This window comes from Danio rerio, chromosome 13 (assembly GCF_052040795.2).
Source record: "Danio rerio strain M-AB ecotype USA chromosome 13, GRCz13ab, whole genome shotgun sequence".
In the NCBI taxonomy this organism is placed as follows: Eukaryota; Metazoa; Chordata; class Actinopteri; order Cypriniformes; family Danionidae; genus Danio; species Danio rerio.
This window is the reverse complement of record NC_141033.1, coordinates 52,647,577-52,671,589: the sequence shown is the minus strand read 5'-3', so window position 1 is coordinate 52,671,589 and position 24,013 is coordinate 52,647,577. Positions and strand designations below refer to the sequence as shown.

At 36.6% G+C, this 24,013-nt stretch overlaps 1 protein-coding gene across 4 annotated transcripts in view; it reads left to right on the top strand.

The window, feature by feature from the left end:
- b3galnt2 (beta-1,3-N-acetylgalactosaminyltransferase 2) overlaps positions 1-24,013 on the top strand; it is a 44,721-nt gene continuing 20,708 nt past the window's right edge. The window contains 5 exon segments of one of the 4 annotated variants that reach the window (NM_001020687.1): positions 1-194; positions 8,521-8,650; positions 12,450-12,553; positions 17,124-17,317; positions 23,765-23,860. In NM_001020687.1, coding sequence (NP_001018523.1) covers positions 89-194; positions 8,521-8,650; positions 12,450-12,553; positions 17,124-17,317; positions 23,765-23,860 — 630 coding nt within the window. In that variant the 5' untranslated portion in view covers positions 1-88. 4 annotated transcript variants of the gene reach the window in all.

Genomic DNA, 24,013 nt, shown 5'->3' with positions numbered 1-24,013 from the left:
CTCAGAGCTCCGCGATGCGCATCTCCCCGCCGGTTCTCCCTGTGTTTGCAGTCCGTTCAGCGTCGGTTTGCGGATCCGCCGTCCGTCCATGAGAAGTGCAGCGGCGGCGCTGTCGGTGTGTGTGCTCGCGGTGTTGCTCCACTGGATTTGCTGGACGGACAGAAGCGCGGAGCTGCTGGGTTTCAGAGCTGCAGGTACAAACCGCTCAACTTCACACTGGGGTAACGTTATAAAGTTCCTTGTATATTCTCTGGGGTCATTTTAAGGCTTAATTTAGCTACAACTTTCTCCATGTTTCAGCAAATGATATCATTTTTTGTTGAAACTATTATTTTGACACATATTTTGGGAAAACACTTTGAAATTAAAAAAAAAAAACTCAACAATAGAGTTTGCGCAAATTCACTCCCCTTTCGTTATGTTGGGGGCTGTTTTTGCCCCATTGACTATTGAGCTAAAGTAGGTTTTTTACTCGCTCTTTCATTCAGTGACAACTTGTGACATGCTCCCAGTATTGTTTACCATGGTACTTTGCAAAGAATACTTTTCTGAAATTATATTATTAAGGAGAAAGTCCAAATCTGTGAATTAAGCACCAACTTTACTTCAGTCTTTTGACTTCTATTATAATGACAGTTTTGATTACAAAGCAATGACAGCATATTATTTTGTGTTCTTGATTGTTGCTGGTTTTCCCTGTTGGGAAGAGGGACAATTTGTAATTTTTACTGTTGATCATCAGTTGCAGTTGCAAAGTAAGCTTAGTTTCTGTCTTTTATATGGAGTATAGCTAGGGCTTGACAATAATTCCATATCAATATATATCGCAATCGATTTTTTTTCAGTAACGGTGAAATGATTTTTAAACCCATTTCCGGTATTTCGATATAAATTTGCATATATATATATATATATATAAATATATAATCATATATAAGATCTTATACGTTGTTTCTTTTGTCACTGAATGACTTTCAGTGCTCAGCCGTCAGAAAGAGCGTGATGCCACTTGCGTGATGACGTACATCACAGACACGCTGCCAGCGTGTTAGTTAAATTAGAGCTGCATGATTCTGGCTAAAATGAGAATCGCGATTTTTTTTTTTTTTTTTTTTTTTTTTTGTGCCTAAAATAAAGATCACGATTTTCTCATGATTCTGTAGATATAAAATAAAGGTTAATATGAGTGGGCTATAGAGCTGCACAATTAATCGAAAAAAGATCGCGACCTCGATTCGACCCCCTAGACGATCTTAATCCAGCATTTCTGCGATTCTGTCAATCATATTTTCAAGTTCAGGAGAGAAGAAAAGGCGGCTGCACGAGTCTTTTTATTGTTTCACAAACGATGCTCAGTGAAATTGACACCTCCAAATGATGTTGAATGCGTCACATACTGTATTTATAAGGTATAATTCACCTAAAAAAATGTCATTTTTGTCGTCATATAATGATGTTTTAATGGCCGGGAAATCACACGTGACGTGAGCTGCTGACCGTGAGCTGTTATCACAGAGAGGGCGTGCGCGCCCTACTTAATGATAGATGTGCGCTTTTACTTTAGTGAACAGAACCTGCATATGTTGCGAGTAACAGGTAATACAGTTGTAAATAATATTCAGTTTGTGGCACCGAGTGATCGTTTGGGAGCCGCGCGCGAAGTATGAACAAGCACTTAGCAGTCAAAATGAAACCGAAAGTGTGCTGTTCATTTAAATGATCATATCGCATTTTAGAGTTATGATTACCACAAGCATTTGATATGTTTTCTTTCATAGCGAACAGAGTTGGGCATGAAAATAAATGTTTACAGTGTCAGTATAACTACTCTAGCCTATATATTGTTAAATATAATCTGATAATGGCAAATGTCTGATTTCACCAGTGAATAAAATTGTCTAATAATGTTGTCAATGACAGATTGCAATCTCAAACATAAAAATTCAACATCAGAATTATTATAAGTAAAATAGGATTATTTATAGAAACCAGTAGACCTACACATAATATTATTATCGATGTTGTGCTATATGTTTGTTTTTACCATACCTTTATTTTACATCTACAGAATCGTGAGAAAATCGTGATCTTTATTTTAAGCAAAAAAATCGCGATTCTCATTTTAGCCAGAATCGTGCAGCTCTAGTGGGCTACTATTATTGAAGTAATAATACTGAACTGAGCTAAACTGAACTGAACTTAAACACTAAAAACTGAACGACCATGATCCAGTTACTATGACCATTTATGTGAAGCTGCTTTGACACAATCTACATTGTAAAAGCGCTATACAAATAAAGCTGAATTGAATTGAATTGAATTGTTATTCTCAAATGTGGTAAAACAGCAATAGGCTTTGTGTAGCTGTACTGTTGGTTAAAATGCTAAATGTTGTATAGACTTGGAATGGAGGACTTGAACAGACTTTAGATGTGTCCTGGTCATTAATGCTGATAATTCTGATGTTGAAATATTGTGTTTGAGACATTTGCTTACAATCTGTCATTTTCTGCCTAAAATCTTTTACTGACGTGATTTTCGTGAATACAGAAGACTGGGTGGGTATTTTTGCATTTCGGTGGGTTTTGGATACTTTTTGGGCTGGCTTCAGTCAGCTACATTTGGAACACTGTGCACTTTCGGTTTCATTTTCACTGCTAAGCGGTTCACTTCCCGCGCGGCTCCCAAACGATCACTCTGTGCCACAAACTAAATGTTATTTACAACTTTATTACCTGTTCTTCACAGCCTATGATGGTTCTGTTCATTAAAGTAGACTTCATTAGTTCATTCAGAGGCGCGCGGCTCCCGCCCTCTCTGTGGTAACAGCTGACGGTCAGCTCACGTCACGCGTGGTTTTGCGGTCGCAAATACATTACATGAAGACAGAAATGACATTTTTAGGTGAATTGTATCTTATAAATACTGCATGTGACTCTTCCAACACCATTTGGAGGTGTCTACGTTGCTAAACAACGTATGTAAAATAATGTGAAGACTAGTGCGGCCACTTTTGCTTAAAAATATGATTGACAGAATCGTAGAAATGCTGATTAAGATCGTCTAGGGGGTCGAATCGAGATTGCGATCTTTTTACGGTTAATTGTGGAGCTCTAAGTTAAATAAGCTCCGTCACAGAAAGTTTTAGCTACAAAAGGAGTGCGGCAAATTCGTTGATGAGAGAGGAAAGACTAATGCAGTGGTGTGGAAGTGGTTCGGCTTTTTAAGTTCTGATAAACGTATAGTTTCGGTGCTCTGCAAAATGTGCAGGAGAGTGGTGCCGACTAGCAGCGGGAACACATCAAATCTGTTCCATCGCATAAAACCTGTCGCCTCACCAAACCAGCGTTGTCAGAAGAGAAGGCAATGAAGCTACACAGATGGCTATGAGGCGCCGTGTAGGATTTAAATCAAACTTCGCTTATCAACATGTGCATATACACCTATAAATTACTTGCATATAAAACTGTTCAAAACATGTATGAAACTTGTGCATTTATTCATACATGTTCTTTTCAGCTTAGTCCCTTTATTAATCTGAGGTCGCCACAGCGGAATGAACCGCCAACTTATCTAGCATATGTTTTACGCAGCGGATGCCCTTCCAGCTGCAACCCATCACTGGAAAACATCCATTCACACTCATTCACACTCATACACTACGGACAATTTAGCCTACCCAATTTAACTGTATCAAATGTCATTGGACTTGTGGCTAAAACCGGAGCACCTGGAGGAAACTCACGCCAGCATGGGGAGAACATGCAAACTCCACACAGAAATGACATGCAAACTCCACACAGCTGAGGCTCAAACTAGCGACCTTCTTGCTGTGAGTAGTGGTGGGCAAAGCGAGGCTTCATGAAACACTGAAACAGTCGAAGCAAATGTGTCGAAGCTTCGAAACGTTTCGAAACTCCATTCTACAGTGACATCTAGTGGTCATTTTTTATGTATTGCACTGAAACAGCTTCAGCAAAGAACAGTTGAACAAATTGAGGCATTAAACCCCACTTTGTATGCTTGGTCCTTCAAGTAATTTAGTACAGGGGACTAGGTATCAGACTTCCATGTGGGGATAGTAGGTTTGGAGCCAGCCTGATTCAGTTGTTTTGAAATGCTTTAATACCAGGGGTCCGTTCTTCGTACGTGGATTACTCCGTAAGCTGGATTTGGATATTGACGATTTGACAAGATCCAGGATCGTTTCGTTCTTCAAAGCTGATCTGAGAGTTGTTGTCATGGCAACAGTTCTGCTAGGTCAAACCTGATCGGGAGCAGGTTCAATTCATATAAACAGGATTAGATCGGCTCAGTTCAAGCAAAGATAATACAGAAAGTATGTTCTGAATTCTGATTTTTTCTTACAGTAGTGGTTCTATACACTTGGGAAAATTGTACATATTTTTTAACTATATATATAAAGTTATAGTTATTAATAAAATAAATAAAGTTATACATATTAATAAAACGTATGCAATCTGCACCCTCGAAATTAAAGTACAAAGACAAAACTTATTGATATGAACTTTTTAGATCGCTTCAGTACATATTGTGTATAATAGAAATGCACAATATGTGACTTTTTTTAAAGCAATAATACATTTATGCAGTCATAAACATGTTTTGTTAATATGCCAGTGATGCTTCACAAAAGTTGCAGACGCCTTTACCAATATGAAAATGCTTTTGTAAACAACCAGTTATTCTTTACACCGATTAAAAAACGGCTACTATTATAAAGAAAATCTTTTCTAAATGTAGAACTAAATACATTGATTTGCATTGAAATACATGATGAATACTCTTGTCTTGACAAATGAAAGTGTAAAGCCTGCAGCTCACAACAAATGTGGAAAGTTCTTGCGTGTCATATTTAACAAGCCGTTTACTGCTAATTTGATGTAATTTTGCTCACATGGATAATTGAATATTAATCAGATGATGTCATTACGCTGCTGTGCCGTCAGCCAATCGTTGCATTGCTGATCATGATTTCGAGGATCGATAGATCTGTCCTTCACAACACACGCAGCGATCTCAGATCAGTTCATCCAGACATTCTAATCTGATTCACGAACTTGTTTGAAGACCCAAATTAGCGAGAGATCAGTTATCAAGATTAAAAGATCCAGGATCTGCCAAATAATCTCAGATCATTTAAGCGAGGTACGAAGAACGGACCCCAGTTGGTAATGCTTTGCTTTTGTATCGTTTTGTTTCAACATTGGTCTGATATCCGAATAAACAATTTGTGAATAAATATGTCTTGCTTTGGTCTTAAAACAGGGTTGTTGCTAGATCAGAAACGGTGGCCTGAAGTTATCAAGAATTATTTATATTATTCGTTAAATTTCATTAAATTCATTAAATTTCCCATTTATGGTATTTTATTAACCCTAAACCCAACCATACTGTAAAATATTAATTATTGTTTTACAGTGTTACAAAAATGATGCTAAATTGATGGAGTAACTGCAGCTGTATCCTATTTAGGCTACACAAAACAGAAAAATGATTAAAATACATAAAACCATATTTGTACAAGTCGGGATTCGAACCGAAAACGTCATGCAAAGCATAGATACAGCATGTACACGCACAGTCCTCTAGGCCAATTTTTTTTAACCTTGGCAGCCAAATCCAGACCCGCCAGGTCTCGAAACGCTTCTAAGCTGATCGACGCTTTGAATCGCTTTAGTCACGTGACTAGGTGTTTCGAAACACTTTAGTCACGTGACTTGGGTGCTTCGGATCATGTCGAAACGTCAGTTTCACGTCAGCCATCCCTAGCTGTGAGGTGGGTGCTACCCACTGTATTATGTATTATGGTATTATGTATTATTAAGTATTTTGGAGCTGTAATGCACTCAAAACCTACCGGAACTACTTTAGCTGTGTGTCAGCCAATCAGAATGGAATATTCTAAAGTCTCGTATAACATAGTCCCGTATATTGCACAGCCCTAATCTGAACATGAAGTCAGTTTGTGTGTAGAAAGTGTCGGAGTTCATGCCGAGCCTCACCTGGTGACAAAGGCACAGATGCACATTATACACTTGCTCTGATGTTTTCACACATGGTCAAACAGGACACAAGTGACGATCCATTAGGGCTCACAAAGGGCCAGAGACTTTCATCTCGCTGCATCATCTGCTCTGCGTTTCAGTCTGCGTGAGAACAGAGGTCAGAGGGTATCATGAATTAATTTAGGTATTGTATCAAAAGTATAGAGAGAGAAAGCAGGAAACAAGAAGACACCTGTCCGATTGCTTGTTAATGCAAATTTCTAATTAGCCAATCGCATGGCAGCAACTCGATGCATTTAGGCATGTAGACATGGTCAAGACGATCTGCTGCAGTTCAAAGCGAGCATCAGAATGGGAAAGAATTTAAGTGACTTTGAAAATGGCGTGGTTGTTGGTGCCAGACAAGCTGGTCTGAGTATTTCAGAAACTGCTGATCTACTGGGATTTTCACGCACAACCATCTCTAGGGTTTACGGAGAATGCCTTCTTGATGTCAGAGGAGAATGGGCAGACTGGTTCCAGCTGATAGAAAGGCAACAGTAATTCAAATAAGCACTCGTTACAACCGAGCTCTGCAGAACAACACAAGAGTCACGTCCAACATTGAGGCGGATGGGCTACAGCAGCAGAAGACCACACCGGGTGCCACTCCTGTCAGCTAAGAACAGGAAACTGAGGCTACAATTCACACAGACTCACCAAAACTGGACAATAGAAGATTGGAGAAACGTTGCCTGCTCTGATGAGTCTCCATTTGTGCTGACACATTCAGATGCTCGGGTCAGAGTTTGGCCTCAACAACATGAAAGCATGGATCCATCCTGCCTTGTATCAGCTGTTTGCTGGTGGTGGTGGTGTAATGGTGTGGGGGATGTTTTCTTGGTACACTTTGAGCCCATTAGTACCAACTGAGCATCATGTCAACGCCACAGCCTACCTGAGTATTCCTGCTGACCATGTCTATCCCTTTATGACCACAGTGTCTCCATCAAGTGTGCCGCAAGCCTGCGTTTGAGTGAAGGTCTCGGCCGTTAGATCGCCCCCTGGGGGCTGGCTGCAGTACAATTCATAAAGCCAGCCTCCTCCGTGTTAATGAAGGAGACTTGAGCCCAAATAAAAAAAATTATTACACTTGCAATAAAATGTCCCGAAAGGTGGTTCTGGTCGATTAAGGCACTGATTGTTGTGCTGAAATAGGTGCAGATCTTCATTTTTGTAAACAGTTTGTTTTTAGCAGTAATTTAATGCTGGGCGTGTCATCGTGATTGACAGCTGTGATTTACAGTTTCTCAAAGCAGCGCATCTGAGCTTCGGCAAGAAACTGAAGTGTCATTATTCGATTTCTGTGTTATTTTACTGTGATAAAATGAGTTCAGCAGTAAACTATAGTTTCTGACATACATGATCTGGTGGAACACTGTTTATTCGCTAAGGTCAGGGCTTTTTCGGGCTTTATTAGTTTGCTGATACATGCCTAACCACCCAGATAGCAAAACACACTCAGGCCGGTTCCGGCTAGATTCTCGCCTGCCGGAGACTTACCCCTCAGAGCTCAGACTGACTACCTGTGCTGAACCTACTCCGGATGCCTGGACTCACTGCCCGATTCCAGCCCGAGTCAAACGAGCCAGATGGGGTGGCCGAGCGAGCCGCGCTGCCGCATGCGAGCCGGAATCAGCCCGTGACGCCGCGAGTACGTTATACGCTGGCGCTGGCGCTGGAGCTGGCGCGATTGAATATATAAAACCCTCATATTTGTTAACGTTATAACATCCATTTGTGTTAAAATGACAGCAAACGCATGCTGAGAAGTTCGGGGGGCGTGGTTGATTTTACATAAACCGTTTGGTTGGAAGCTCGACTCATTTTCGCGGCTCCTCCTCTGGCTCCATCAGACAGTCCTTCTGCGCATGTCAAGGCTCCAATGGGAAAAGGGGCTGTCGTGTCGTCCATATTTTTTACAGTCATTGGTCTACATCTTCTGATGGCTGCTTCCAGCAGGATAACACACCGTGTCATAAAGCGTGAATCATCTCAGACTGGTTTCTTGAACATGACAATGAGTTCACTGTACTCAAATGGCCTCCACAGTCCCCAGAGCTCAATCCAATAGAGCAGCTTTGGGATGTGGTGGAACGGGAGATTGGCATCATGGATGTGCAGCCGACAAATCTGCAGCAACTGTGTGATGCTATCATGTCACTATGGAGCAAAATCTCTGAGGAATATTTCCAGTAGCTTGTTGAATCTACGCCATGAAGGATTAAGGCAGTTCTGAAGGCAAAAGGGGGATATTTAATGCTTTCTACAGCGACCCATTTAGGAGCAAATAAGGTAAAAATACATACAGGCAAATTATAAGACAAGGAAAGTGGTTTTTGATCTGCAAAACCAAAGTACCAAGTTTTTATAATCCACAATAAGGGAGTGTGAGAAGGTTTGAATGGTGTTTGTGTGGCTGTGATTGAATGGCTTTATTTCTCCTTGACAGACAGACCGAAGGCTGATGTGCGAGAGGTGTTGGTGGGTGTTTTATCAGCTCGTCACAATCATGAGCTCCGGCAGGCCATCAGAGACACGTGGCTGGGGTACCTAAAACAGCACCCGCACTTCCAGAACCGGTCAGCACACATGCATGCTTCACTTCTGCTTCATTAAACACACCTGTTCAGTTATTAAAGAGTTATTGACTGCTTGATCTTTAACAAAATACTTAGTTACTGTCCACCACTGCCCAAAGATGTATCATTCCAGGTGAAACTCTCATTAAAAAGTGTCCAGCATGATTTAATGTGTGGATTGCAGTCGAACACTGCTGCTAGTCGATGTTTTGCAGGGTTTTATTGTGAATAAATGAATGCGTGATTGAATGTATGCTGCGTGTGCTCATAACAAGTTTGAAGGCCACAGCGTATTGAATGAACAGAACATAACTTTTATTTCTAAGGGTCAGAGAGTGGGTGGAAAAATAGTAATGAAAAATCTAAAATGTGAAAGTTTTCTGCACAAAAATCTGACATGTATATAACCATATAAAAGTATTATCTAACATTAATATACACTTTATAGATATAGAAATACTCCAAAGGTACCTTTTACTTATTCATGCTATTTTAAGTATATTTGAGATGCTTTTGTTTTTATTTTTACATTTTTTTATTATTATTTGTTATAATGAGTATTATTATATACAGTTGAAGTCAAAATTATTAGCCGCCTTTTGATTTTTTTTTCTCTCTTTTAAATATTTTCCAAATTATTTTTAACAGAGCAAGGAAATTTTCACTGTATGTCTAATAATATTTTTGTTCTTCTACAGAAAGTCTTATTTCTTTTATTTTTTCTACAATGAAGGCAGTTATTTATTTTTTTAAAAAACATTTTTGGGACAAAATTATTAGCCCCTTTAAGCTAATTTTTTTTTTCGATAGTCTACAGAACAAACCATCATTATAGAATAACTTGCCTAATTACCCTTACCTGCCTAGTTCACCTTATTAACCTAGTTAAGCCTTTAAATGTCACTTTAAGCTGTATAGAAGTGTCTTTAAAAATATCAAGTAAAATATTATTTACTGTCTTCATGGAAAAGATAAAATAAATCAGTTATTAGAAATGAGTTATTAAAACTATTATGTTTAGAAATGTGTTGAAACAATCTTCCCTCCGTTAAACAGAAATTGGGGAAAAAAATAAACAGGGGCGCTAATAATTCAGGGCGGCTAATAATTCTGACTTCAACTGTATATATTTTTTACTAAGTTTTATTGAAAGGTTCAGCATTTCGGGGTTTATTTTATTTTAGCCTTTAATGAAAGTTTTATTAATTTTATTAATATTAAAACAATGAGAAATATTGCATTATTTGCTGTGCAAAATATTAAATTCTTATTTTTATTCTTCTTATATTATTGCTATTATGTTAATATTATTATTAATATAACATTTTTTGTATTTTATTGTACCTGCATTTATTTATTTATATATATATATATATATATATATATATATATATATATATATATATATATATATATATATATATATATATATATATATATATATATATATATATATATATATACACACACACACACACACACACACACACACACACAACAGTTCTGTCTGGTTCTCTTATCTGATTGGCTGATAGCTGTGAGATATTAAAGTAATATCAGAACTCATACAGCCTCATCATCCTTGTGTATTACTCGACCCACGCAAGTAGCAAGCAGAGGACACTTTACAGTTTGACAAATATTGCAGCTGTTGGACAACATAATGTACTTTTGAGGCTTTTTTAGTCGAGAATGTAGTTGTTTAGATTGCAACTATGCAGTTTATTTATAAGGATAGAGCCTATTTTAAATATTTAGAATTTCGGAGATACAGGGCCCTATCATACACCCGGAGCAAAGCCGGTCTATAGTCCAGCGCAGAGCGTGTTAGTTTTGTGCCTCCTTACACACTGCTTAATACAAACAGGATGTAGAGCAATACGCAAATATCTTTACAAATGAAAAATAATTTAAATATTAGGATATATATATATATATATATATATATATATATATATATATATATATATATATATATTGAAGATAATAAGGATATATATAGGATATAAATATAAAGGATTAAAATAATACAAAACATTATTTTCTAGCCTACATAAATATAAAAGCCACCGCCGCCATGGCATGGGGGCTTTTTTAGTTTATTCATAACATTTTGCTTTTGTATTATTGTTCATTTATTTGTTCGCTGGAAATTAGAACTGAATTTAGAAATAGTTATGAAACAAATCTTTTATAGGCTAATGGTTGTCTGTGTTCAAGAAGTTTCCCAATCTATGAAAGTGAAAGCAAATAATGAGGAGGCTTATCTCTCATTCTTGCGCTGTAGATGCTCTGTTTAACCGTTTTCTTGCTAGTGAAACACTCAGTTTTTCCACTTACAAAGTCCACCATGTAAATAGCGAATGCGCTTATGGCGCGACGCATCTGGCTCTTAAAGGGAATGGGAGATGAGACACTGATTGGTTTATTCTGAAAACACACCTGTAACTCATTAAGAAAATAATCTCAAACCTATTAGACCATCCGCCAGGGCGCAAAGCGGATTTTTCCGTCCTTAAAATAGCAAAAGTAGATTACGACATGACCTTATTGCTTTTGCGCCCTGCGCTTTGCACTTTGCGCATGGATAGTCAAAATAGAGCCCACAGAGTGTCGGCAGCGATGAGTCTGTCAATGAGCAGAGCAAAGACGGTTGACGTTCACCCACAAGGTGGCGACAGAGACCACATAATAAGCCCTTAGAGGAGAAAAACTCAGCCTAATATCTAACTACAGCTGATCAAATCATTATTAAACAGGTGACATTCCAAGTCAATCTCTCTTTTTTTGTATGTTGTAGTGCTGTATTTAAACTACAGTAGTCTGCTAGTGTTTGCTTTGGTTTTTGGGCGGTTAATTATTGTTATCTCTCGATTGAAATCTTTAGAGAATTACTGTAATCTTCCGAGAAATAATGGGAAATCTCAGACTAATGACATTTTATGGTGTTCAGCCGTATAATCTTAAAATGTAAGCAAAATCACCTGTTTTGTCATCACTTTAGACATTACGCTAGAGAATCATTCAAACACTAGCTAAATGAATGAGCAGCGGTTTCTGCTGTGCTGACATCTGCTGCAGATGTGAATGAATGGATGAAGAAAGTAGTTCTTCTAAAAAGAGGATTTTTACTCTCCATACTTGATTTTCTTTTTATATATACAATTATGCTGTCAAACTGTTGTATAAACGCAATATTATACTCGTAGCAGTGCTATATGGCTGTATATCGTCACTGCTGGGACACTAAGGCAGCCGGCCTGCAGCCTTGAGTCAACGCACGCCTTCTACCAGTGCCGATATACAGCCATATCGCACTGCTATGAGTGTGATATTGCATTTATACAACAGTTTGATGGCATAATTGTGTATATAAAAACAAAATCAAACATGAAGAGTCTCAAAAACCCTTTTGTTTGAGGAACTGCTTTCTTCCGCCTTGGATTCAAATCATAAGCTGACAGTTAAACAGCTGAGGAAGCATCTTTTAAACTTTAGATCTGTAGTGTCTGCTTTTTGCTGACTGTATGTGGGTGGAGTAATACACAAAGGGTAAAGAGGCTTTACGGTTGCTTATATTACTTAAATATATCACGGCTATCAGCCAATCAGATTCGAGAACCAGACAGAACTGTTGTATAAATAAATATATATATATATAATATTTTGTATATTTAATAACCATACCCACATGCTTATGAAATACTTTCAGTCTTATGAGAAGATCTGATTTATGTTTTTCCTTTATTTAAAAATGACTGGACACAAAGTATAATATGTGTATAATTGTGTTGTTGAGGGTCCTGGTGAAGTTCATCATCGGGGCTCAGGGCTGCTCGGTGCCGCTGGAGGATCTGGAGGATCAGTATTCCTGCTCTCAGCTGGAGCTCAGTGAAGCCGCAGGTCAGTCAGGATCCTCCGCATCTCTTTCTCTGATCGCAGACGGTTCGCTTTGATAGATCTGCTGCTCTGCGGGACTCTGAACACTGCGCAGTGTGTGTCCTCGCATCATAGTGTGCACTTGGATTCTCTCCTAAATAGTCAGCATGTTTTGCCGTCTCTCAGATTTCAGCAGAACGTCCTGTGAGAACGGTTTGTCTCCATCTTTCATTTTGACAGTTGGAGTTTAAATGTGTTCCTTTTTCTGTGGAGATCAAAGGAGATTCCAATTTGAATTTAAAATGTGAAGTAAGAACAGAAGAATTTAAATTTAGAGTACCAACATTTGGATCAACAGTCCATTATCACAAGACTGTCAAAAGGGGCCAAAAAGATCATGTGCAGCATTTCATGCACAGTTGCGTGCTGCACATGCGCAGAGGGGTTGGCCAGCGGGGAAAAACTTTGTGTTTTATGTGAGGAGGTGAGGTGAAGAGACAAAAAAAGGGGGATTTAAAGACTTGTGAAAATGCAAATGAATTATTTGTGTATTTGTAATTTCTAATACAATAAAATAAATTGGTTATTAAAACTATTATGTTTAGAAATGTGTTGAAAAAAAACATCTTCTCTCTGTTAAACAGAAATTGGGGAAAAAAATAAACAGGGGGGTAATAACTCTGACTTCAACTGTGTGTGTGTGTGCGCGCATTTGTGTGCGAGCGTGTGTGTGTGTGCGTGTGTGTGTGTGTGTATATTTTATATATATATATATATATATATATATATATATATATATATATATATATATATATATATATATATATATATATATATATATATTAGTGCTGTCAATCGATTAAAAAATGTAACTAATTAATCGCACCTTTTTTTAAAAAATAATCACGATTAATCGCATTTAAAATACTGAAACTTAAAATTTTGGCTATTTAAATGTAAAATAAATGTAAACGCAAGACAAAAACTATTTAAATTCAAAATATAATTGTTTAATAGAATTTTTGTTTAACTTGTAACACAGATTTCTTCATGTAAACAACATACCCACAATAAACCATCAAGATCCTGGCTTGACAGCCATATTTATTACAGAAATAAAACACAGGCATGTTAATGACATTTAAATTTCAAAACAATCAATGCCAATAAAGAAAACATTGATTTCCATGTTGGATTCTAAGTGGACTGCAAAAAAATGCCAAAATACAGGAATTGCAGATCTGGAAAATGAAAAATTATAATAATAATCTATAGAATACAAACTGTTGCACTCATTGTAAAGTTTTATTGCTGTGAGTTGAGAACATTAATTATAGAGTAGAAACAACTTTGCTTAATCCTCCTTTACATTCATCCAGTTGCTAAGACTAGGAGTATCCCGCAAGTGCACAGAGACTCCCAAATGCCCGCAAATGAATGATAATTTCTTGCAAACCGGTCGTTAAATACATTGCACACCCCTCTCGCCCCTACTCAGATACGTCGCTCACTCCACCCCTGACACCCCTCAACGGGCCTGACACAGACACACACACAGACAGACACACACAACGCGCTGCAGATGTTTTGGCCCCAACGGCCTTCCATACTGGAGCGACTCCCCTCAGATTCAACACGCATGATCACGTTCATCAAATTTGCTAAGCGTCCTAAACTAAGCGTCCTAAAGTATTACTGTATTTCACAAGGATTCTGACACAACAACGCGAAGCATACGCTTTCGTTGCGTTTAATGAGGAAACACGCTAAACTTGGAGGGCTCATGCTGAAAGGCAGAGTAATGCCCTGTCCGAAATTGCATGAAACTTTGGAGAGCCTGGTGATGCGACTAATTGTTTTATACTGAAACTTGCCTTCAAAAAGTGCTTCCTTGGTCTTATCCTCATGTCTTGCGTGTTGAACACACGTCCACCACAACAAGAAGTGAAAAAAAAACCTGCAACTGCGTTAATTGAGTTATATATATATATATATATATATATATATATATATATATATATATATATATATATATATATATATATTAGGATGCAACAATAAAGTTAGCCCACGGTTCAATACATACCTCGGTTTTTTAAGGCAATAGGAACAGTAAGAGGTTAAGGAGAAAAACATAAAAATGATTTTTTGCAATACTCATTTTGTTTTACTTAAAATCCAAGAAAAGTACAGTAGTTCCTAGTGTACTGTATAATAATGAACACTGAAATCTCTCAGCTGCTGGTAGCCCATGTACAAACTGGGGAACACATAAAATTCTGCACTTTGAAAATAAACACACATGTAGAGTTAATAAAGATAAATTGGGCATTTCAAATAAACATATTTGTACTTCAGTAAACATAAATAAACTATCTTTATTATCTCGGTGCTGGACAAATGCGAGACTGTAGTCTGTAAGGTGGATCGAGTGCTTTTATAAGATGACAAAAGCCCACATCTCCCATCACCGAAAACGGCTGCTAATCTTCAGCAGTAAACACCCGCACTGCATTTGTTATTTTATGTGTCTCTCGGAATCAGTTGGGTTTGTTTGCTTGACAGATTTAACGAGGGATTGTTGCTATTTGGAGGACTTTATTACCTTCTCTGCTGTCCTGCTTCAGACAGTGATATTGCTGGGTGATGCGCTGCAGATGTGCAGTCATGGTTATACGTGTAAATCAATGCTTGCGCACAGTTATTTTTTGTTCACCGTTTTTTCTTTTATTAGCATTATACTTACTGGCAAAACCGAAATGTACACATACCGCAGATTTGACACCGGCCCTTTTTTTTGTACTGTTGCCTCACTTCGACGGCGCTTCCTTGTACTGTTGCCTCAGCCTCACTTCACCGCCGTTCGCCATGTTAAAGTGTGGAATGATGGTCAAGCGCCCCCTAACTTTAGAGCATAGTGATTGGATATTTACTCGCGGGGAGGAAAACACAAAACCGAGAAAACCGCAATTCACAAGCGCGGATTGAACCGTGGAGGTCGTACCGAACGGTTCAATATTATATTAAGAACCGTTGCATCACATATATATAAATATTATTTGAAATAAACAATAATTTGCCATCGCACACAATCTTGTACTGTACTACTGTTGGATGTTTTATTTAAATTAGTTAATTTATTTAATCTGTATTTTAAAGTGAAATTTTGTATAATAAATTTTAATGAAAAATTTTATATAATTTACGTCTAGTCAATTTGACTTTTTTTCCAAAATAATTTCTTATCCAAACATTATTTTTATAGTATTTCCTATAATATGTTTTCTTCTTTTTTTCCCAGCTAGAATAAAAGTTTTAAATTTTTTATAAACCATTTTAAGGTCAATATTATTAGCCCTCATAAGCAATATTAGTTGTGGATTGTTTCCAGAACAAACCACTGTTATACAATGACTTCCCTAATTACCCTAACTTTACCCTAATTAACCCAGTTAAATGTCACTTTAAGCTGTAAATAAGTGTCTTGAAGAATATCTAGTCAAATATTATTTACTGTCATGGCAAAGATAAAATAAATCAGTTATTAAAATGAGTTATTAAAACTATTATGTTCAGAAATGTGTTGATAAAATCTTCTCTCTGTTAAACAGAAATTGAAGACAAAAATATACAAAATTCTGACTTCAACTGTATGTTAAATTAGCTTAACATAATTAAATTTTTTTATATACAATGTTTTCAACAGAATAAAAGCTATAATGATGCATATACAAAACACACACACACACACACATATACATCTGCTCTGTCTGCTCTCAGTCTGCTGCTGTTTCTCCATTAACTGCTGTGTTCCTTCAATTGATCTCCTGGGTAATGAATGGCCTCTTTCTAATTAAGAGCGCCGGAGTTTGGGAGCAGACGAGTCTCTAAAGTGCTGATGTTTGGTTTCTTGTGAAAACCGCTCCGTCTTTCTGCATCTCCAGGACACATTCTGCTTTAGTTAAACATCGGGTGGTCACATGATTAAATTGAATGCGTTTGTGCGTTTAATCGACACTTTTAAATGACTAATGCAGGATTTATGTTGGGATCTATTAATGAGGATAATATTAATGATTGATAATTGCATTCATTCATTTTCTTTCTGGTTTAGTCCCTTTATTCATCAGGGGTCGCCACAGCGGAATGAACCACCAACTTATCCAGCATATGTTCTACACAGCGGATGCCCTTCCAGCTGCAACCCATCACTGGCAAACACCTATACACACTTATTTTAAGACAAAGCGGACACTTTAGCTTATCAATTCCCCTATAGCGCGTGTGTTTGGACTGTAGGGGAAACCGGAGCATCCTGAGGAAACCCACGCCAACACAGGGAGAACATGCAAACTCCACACAGAAAAAATGCCAACTGGCCCAGCCGGGACTCAAACTTGCGACCTTCTTGCTGTGAGGCTACAGTGCTAAGCATCAGTTTAGTTCAGTTCAGAATATTAATAAAAACAAAGAGCAAATCCACTGATGCACAAATAAAACCGTAATACTGACTGAAACAGAGCCACTGCTATAATTATTGTTAATGTATTTGTTAGGATTGTTGAATGGTTGATCTTCTGAATTGTGTTTTCAGTGTCTGGACAGGAGATGGCGATACTGAGCGTCCCAGACTCGTCTGCGCTGCTGCAGTCTGACGTCCCGGTGCTCAGTCTGGACTTTAAGGTCCTTCACTCAGTGGTCATCACTCAGCTGGGGGTCTTTCCTAATAAACCACCACATTACTTAAAGGGGAACATCACTGTACGGCTCCTCCAGGTGGACCAGGAGGTAGGGCTCCTGAAATTGTAGAAATCTGAAATTGTGAATTTTTATTATTTTTTTTGCGATTTACTGCGATATTGGTGTAATTTTACCAAATGGAATGGAGTAGTTCTATTTTTATTCATTTAGATTGATTGGGATGATCAAGACTTTTTCTGTGCAGTGCATTTGCATAAACTACAAGCATATATAAATACAACAGAGCAGAGAAGCAATGAAACATTGCTTTAAGGTTGTCTGGAGAGTTTAACCATATTCAAATATATAAAATAAACAATCAAACGCAAAATTTCACAACATTAAAATCTATATTCATTAGTAAATTATTATATTTTGACATTTAAATTAAAATGATGTATTTAATGATATATGTATATTTAAAATAGTTATATTAAATTCTATATTTATAAGTAAATTATTATATTTTGACATTTAAATTAAAATGATGTAAAATTTGTATTTAATGACATTTTAAATTATATATTTATATGTATATTTAGTTAATATTGTTATAATTATTTCAGCGGTAACAATATAATTATGTCTACTACAAATAATAATATGCTAATGGTAAAAAGTTTCATGTTAATATAAATATTTAAAAATAATAATAATAATAATAATAATAATGTATATTGAGTTTTATAAAAAACTGATCATTTATTTTAAATGTTTTAAATATAAATAATGTATTGATATTTTTAGTTAATATATATATATTAATTAATGACATTTAAAATTAAATATTTAATTAAATATTTAGTTAATATTGGTAATTATTTCAGCAGTAATTAAATTTATATTTAATACAAATAATAATATGCTGATGTTAAACAGTCTTTCAAATAAATATTTTAAAAAAGCTATAAAAATACACTGATAATTTCATTCAGTCTTTTGGATGAGATGTTAAACCGAGGTCCCGACTCGCTGTGGTCATTAAAAATCCCAGGATGTCCTTCGAAAACGAGTAGGGGTTTAACCCCGGTATCCTGACCAAAGCTGCCCACTGGCCTCTGTCCATCATGGCCTCCTAACCATCCCCATATCATAATTGGCTTCATCACTCTGTCTCCTCTCCACCAATCAGCTGGTGTGTGGTGTGCGGTCTGGCTCAAAATGGCTGCGTTGTGACATCCAGGTGGATACTGCACAATGGTGGTGGATGAAGCGATTCCCCCCCATTCCAAAGTGCAGAGAAAAGCGCTATATAAATGTAAAGAATTATTATTATTATTATTATTACACATTACATTACATTATTAAATATTTTAAATTGAAATAATGTATTGATGTTTTTAATAATATATTATTTAATGAAATTTAAATATTTAAATGTATATTTGGTTAATATTGTTATAATTATTTCAGCACTACCGACGTTTTATAATTGTGTACTTCTACAAAAAATAATATGCGATTGTTAAATAGATTCATATTATATTCATCTTATATCATTAAATTATATTAATATAAATATTTGAAATAAATAACAATAATTATAATGTAAATGAAGCTATATAAAATAAGCTGTTTATTTAATTTAAAGTGAAATAATGTGTTGATTTCTTTAATAATGCATTATTTATAAAAACTTAAATGATAGCTTTAGAAACAGCTTTTGGTTAAAAGTGTCTGCTAAATAAGTAAATGGAAATGTGTTGTTATTTTATTGTTGTATTGTACATTTAAAATGATTTAATAATGGTAATGATGATGATGAGTTATTATTTATTCATTCATTCATTCCTTCATTTTCTTTTTGGCTCAGTCCCTTTATTAATCTGGAGTCGCCACAGCGGAATGAACCGCCAACTACTCCATCATATGTTTTACGCAGTGGATGCCCTTCCAGCTGCAACCCATCACTGGCAAACACCCACACACATTCATACACTACGGTCACCAGTACCACATGTCTTTGGACTTGTGGGGCTATCCGGAGCACCCGAAGGAAACGCCAACACGGGCAGAACATGCAAACTCCACTCAGAAATGCCAGCTGACCCAGTCGAGGCTCGAACCAGCGACCTTCTTGCTGTGAAGTGAACGTGCTACCCACTGTGCCACCGCATCACCTTTTATGTTATTATTATTATAACGCAAGTCTTTCTAGTTCATTTATTTATTCATTTTCCTTCAGCTTAATCCCTTATTTATCAGGGGTCGCCACAGCAGAATAGACTGCAAACTTATCCAGCATATGTTTTGCGCAGCGGATGCCCTTCCAGCTGCAATTCAGTATTGGGAAACACCCATACACACTTGTTCACACACACACACACACACACACACTCATAGAATAGTTTATATCCGGGTTTTTCAAAGTCTAAGACTTTGACACAACTTATCCCTTGGCGCCCCCCTCCTCCCAAACACGCACGCACACACGCACACACACAGACACAGACAGATGTCAGACTGTTAACTCCCTTTTATCATCATTTGCATGAAAGTGCAATTATTTACAGAGTAATAACAAGTATTTTAAATTAATGTTTTTAAAACTAGGATGATGGTTCAATATGAATAGAACAGATCCAAGCACTGTCCATCTCAGTCAAAACAGTGGAAGTTTAGCGAGTCTCATGCTGTCATTAGCCAAAAGATCTTGACAAACCACACATAAAGGTCGTGGTTCATCAGCTGGTCCTGTCCACGTAAATCCTAAACTCAAATACTGATCATCATATCGTCGTCTTTTGGGTTTAAGCCCTGAACTTGAAGCCTTTGAATCGGGGGTTTCTCAGAAACTGACCCATTGTATTAGCAGGCATATACCTGTATTGGCGGGCTTGCCAAACAGAAGCGAATTCACAGCTATGGCCTTCTGGGTAAAAAAGGTTTTCTTATTTTTGACGTTTTTTTTTTTTTAGCTTTTTTTTAATTAAAACGTTTAAATATAATAAAAAGTACATATAATAATTAAACTTAATAATTATATTTTTATTATATAATATTTTTCCCGCGCCTCCCCTGACATGCTCTGTCGCGCCTCCCCCTCACATTTTGAAAAATCTTGGTTTATATCATCATTTCCCCTAGAGTACATGTGTTTGACTGTGAGGGAAACTGGAGGAAACCCACACCAACCCAGGGGAGAACATGCAAACTCCACACAGAAATGACAACTGGCCCAGTTGGGACTCGAACCAGCGACCTTCTTGCTGTGTGGTCACAGTGCTAACCACTAAGCCACTGTGTCGCCTGATTTATATTATGTTATAATAATCTAAAATTATTATATAATATTAATATAGTTTTTTAATAGAAATGATAATAATGTGTATGAATCTATGTAAAATAAACAATTTAATTTAAATTGAAATAATCTATTGATATTTTTAATAATATATTATTTATAAAACTTACGTTTTAGCTAAAAGAAGTGTCTGGTAAATAAGTATATGGAAGTGTATTATAATTTTATTGTTATATTGTAAATTTAAAAGTGATGATGATTCATATTATCATTGTTATTATTAATATTATGCAAGTCAATTAATATGCTTAGTCTTTTTTTAGTTTAGTTGTTAAAACTAAAAATGAAATGAATGCATCACACAGGCCATATTTTATCCTCTTGACAAAATCATCTTCTCTGACCTGATCTGAACAACCCTGTGACCCTGTGTTCTGAGTCTCGACCCTCCTATTGCTGTAAAATTTGCATTAAACCACGTCAGTCTTGCATTGCTCTTTTAGCACCTCGGATTGCACTTTGTAAAGTCATTCAATTTGTTCCTGCCACAAGAGTAACTTAAAATATCCTGTTGGCTTTTTAAGGTGAGGTTTCATCATCCCGCTCGACAATCCTCATTTATTTGATAAATGTTCTGGAGACGAGCAGGAGCAGACACGAGTCTGGCGGCAGATCCTTCATATTCTCCACTGTAGCGAATCGCGTGCGGAGAGAAATTTCAGTCATGATTTCAGGAGTGGATGCTGGAATTGTGGAGTGATCAGATCTCGTATCCGCTAATGCTACACTTTAATACATTAGCTCGCTTTGTCCATTCAGTGATTAAATGAAACTGATCAGGAGAAAATGTTTTGTGAAGTGTGTTTGAATCTTCTGTTTCTGTCCTTAGTTTAAAAAAAGCATATTTTAGTGAATTAAAAGTAAACTCGTGGTCAAAAACACTTTCATTTACTGCTACTATATATATATATATATATATATATATATATATATATATATATATATATATATATATATACATATATATATATATATATATATACACATATATATATATATACATATATATATATATATATATATATATACACATACATATATATATATATATACATATATATATATATATATATATAGAGAGAGAGAGAGAGAGAGAGAGAGAGTATATATATATATATATGTATGTATGTATGTATGTGTGTGTGTGTATATGTATATGTATGTGTCATGGAATAAAGTGAAGAGCGAGCAGGGTGTGATGCATGTGAAGAGGGGATCGGTAAAATGAGGTGCCGGATCAGATTTTAGAGGTTCCGGGTCTGGCTTCTTCCGGCTTCTTTTCTAAACATAATAGTTTTAATAACTCATTTCTAATAACTAATTTATTTTATCTTTGCCATTATGACAGTAAAAAATATTAGACTAGATATTCTTCAAGACACTTCTATACAGCTTAAAGTGACATTTAAAGGCTTAACTAGGTTAATTAGGGTAACTAGGCAGATTAGGGTAATTAGGCAAGTTATTCTATAACTATGGTTTGTTCTGTAGACTATCGAAAAATATATAGTATAAAGGGACTAATAATATTGACCTTAAAATGGTGTTAAAAATTAAAAACTGCTTTTTTTCTAGTCGAAATAAAACAAATAAGACTTTCTCCAGAAGAAAAAATATTATCAGACATACTGTGAAAATTTCCTGAATCTGTTTAACATTGTTTGGGAAATATCAGGGGGAAAAAAAATTAAAGGGGGGCTAATAATTTTGACATTGTGTGTGTGTTTATATGAATACATGCTAAAACTAAATTAAATTGACAACAGTTAATAAAAAAGTAACTGAAATAAAATGATTAATAAAAACTTTTTTTTTTCTGAATTAATTTGTGTATTTGTGTGCATTCGTGTATCTACACTACCTGACAAAAGTCTTGTGGCCTATTCAAGGTTTAGGAAGAGCAAATAATAAGTTAACTTCTAGTTGATCATTTGGTATCAGAAGTGGCTCTTGAAGGCCTCTGGATTTTGCTTATTTGAGCACAATAAAATATGATCATGTCTTGATTTTGACTGATTTGATTAGGACAGTAAGGTCTGACTCTGCTTAGACTAAAGTGTCATTACTGAACAGAAATAATGTCCAGTATAGAATATAAAGTTCTGCTGCAGTGGAGACAGAATGAATATTGTGTCTGACTCCATCATGAGCTTGGAGGACTGCATCCATACATCTCTGACATGACTCAAATCACTGATTAATAAAGTCATCTGGAATGAAGAAGAAAGCGTTCCTGCAGGACTCCCAGAGTTCATCAAGACTCTTTGTGTTCATCTTCAACGCCTCCTCCTTCATCTTACCCCAGACATGCTCAATAATGTTCATGTCTGATGACTGGGCTGGCCAATCCTGGAGCAGCTTGACCATCTTTGCTTTCAGGAGCTTTGATGTGGAGGCTGAAGTATGAGCAGGAGCGCTATCCTGCTGGAGAATTGTCCCTCTCCTGTGGTTTGTAATGTAATGAGCAGCACAGATGTCTTGATACCTCAGGCTGTTGATGTTGATCATCCACTCTGCAGATCTCTCACACGCCCCCATACTGAATGTAACCCCAAACCATGATTATTCCTTCACCAAACGTGACTGATTTCTGTGAGAATCTTGGCTCCATGTGGGTTCCAGTAGGTCTTCTGCAGTATTTGTGATGATTGGGATGCAGATCAACAGATGATTCAAGGGAACAATCTACTTTCTGACACTTTCCTAAATGATCAACTAGAAGTCAAGTTATTATTTGTGCCTGTTCCAACTGAGATAGATGACCAGACTTTAGTCAGGTAAAGTATGTGCATGTTTGTGTATTTGTGAGTATGCATGTGTGTTGCAAGTCTGCCTCTGTATGGATTTTGTGTGTGCACACCTGAGTGTGTGCATTGTGAGTTTGTGTGCATAAATCTTTGTGTACCTGAATGGGTGAGTGTTGTGTATGTGTGTACCTGTGTTTGTGTATCTGTGAGCATGTGTGTGTGTGTTGTCTGTGTCTGCATCTGTGTGCACACTTATATCTGTTTGTGTCCATACGTGTAAGTTTGTTTGTAAGTGAGTAGCATTTATTAATAATACACCTTTCACAGACAAAGTAAAGCGCTTTACAGTAAAAGAAAACATGCATCAGTATCCAAGTACAACATTGTATCTCTGTGTGTGTATGTTGTGTATTTATGTGTTTGTTTGTTTGTGTGTGTGTGCAGGAGGCAGTGATAAGCGCTCGCTTCAGCTCAGTGAGTCCAGGAACTGCTGCTGATGGGATGTTTTACAAACCCGTGGAGCAGTTCATCCTTCCAAAGGTATTTCTTCCTACATTAATAAGAGTTGATCATTCACATCCAGTCAAACTCAAGGAGTTTATCGAGAGCTAACAGTCCGCTGGATGTTCAGTATCCCAAATGTCAGACATCTTCTTGCTACATGAGAACAGGGCTTTACATTCACTTTCTTGA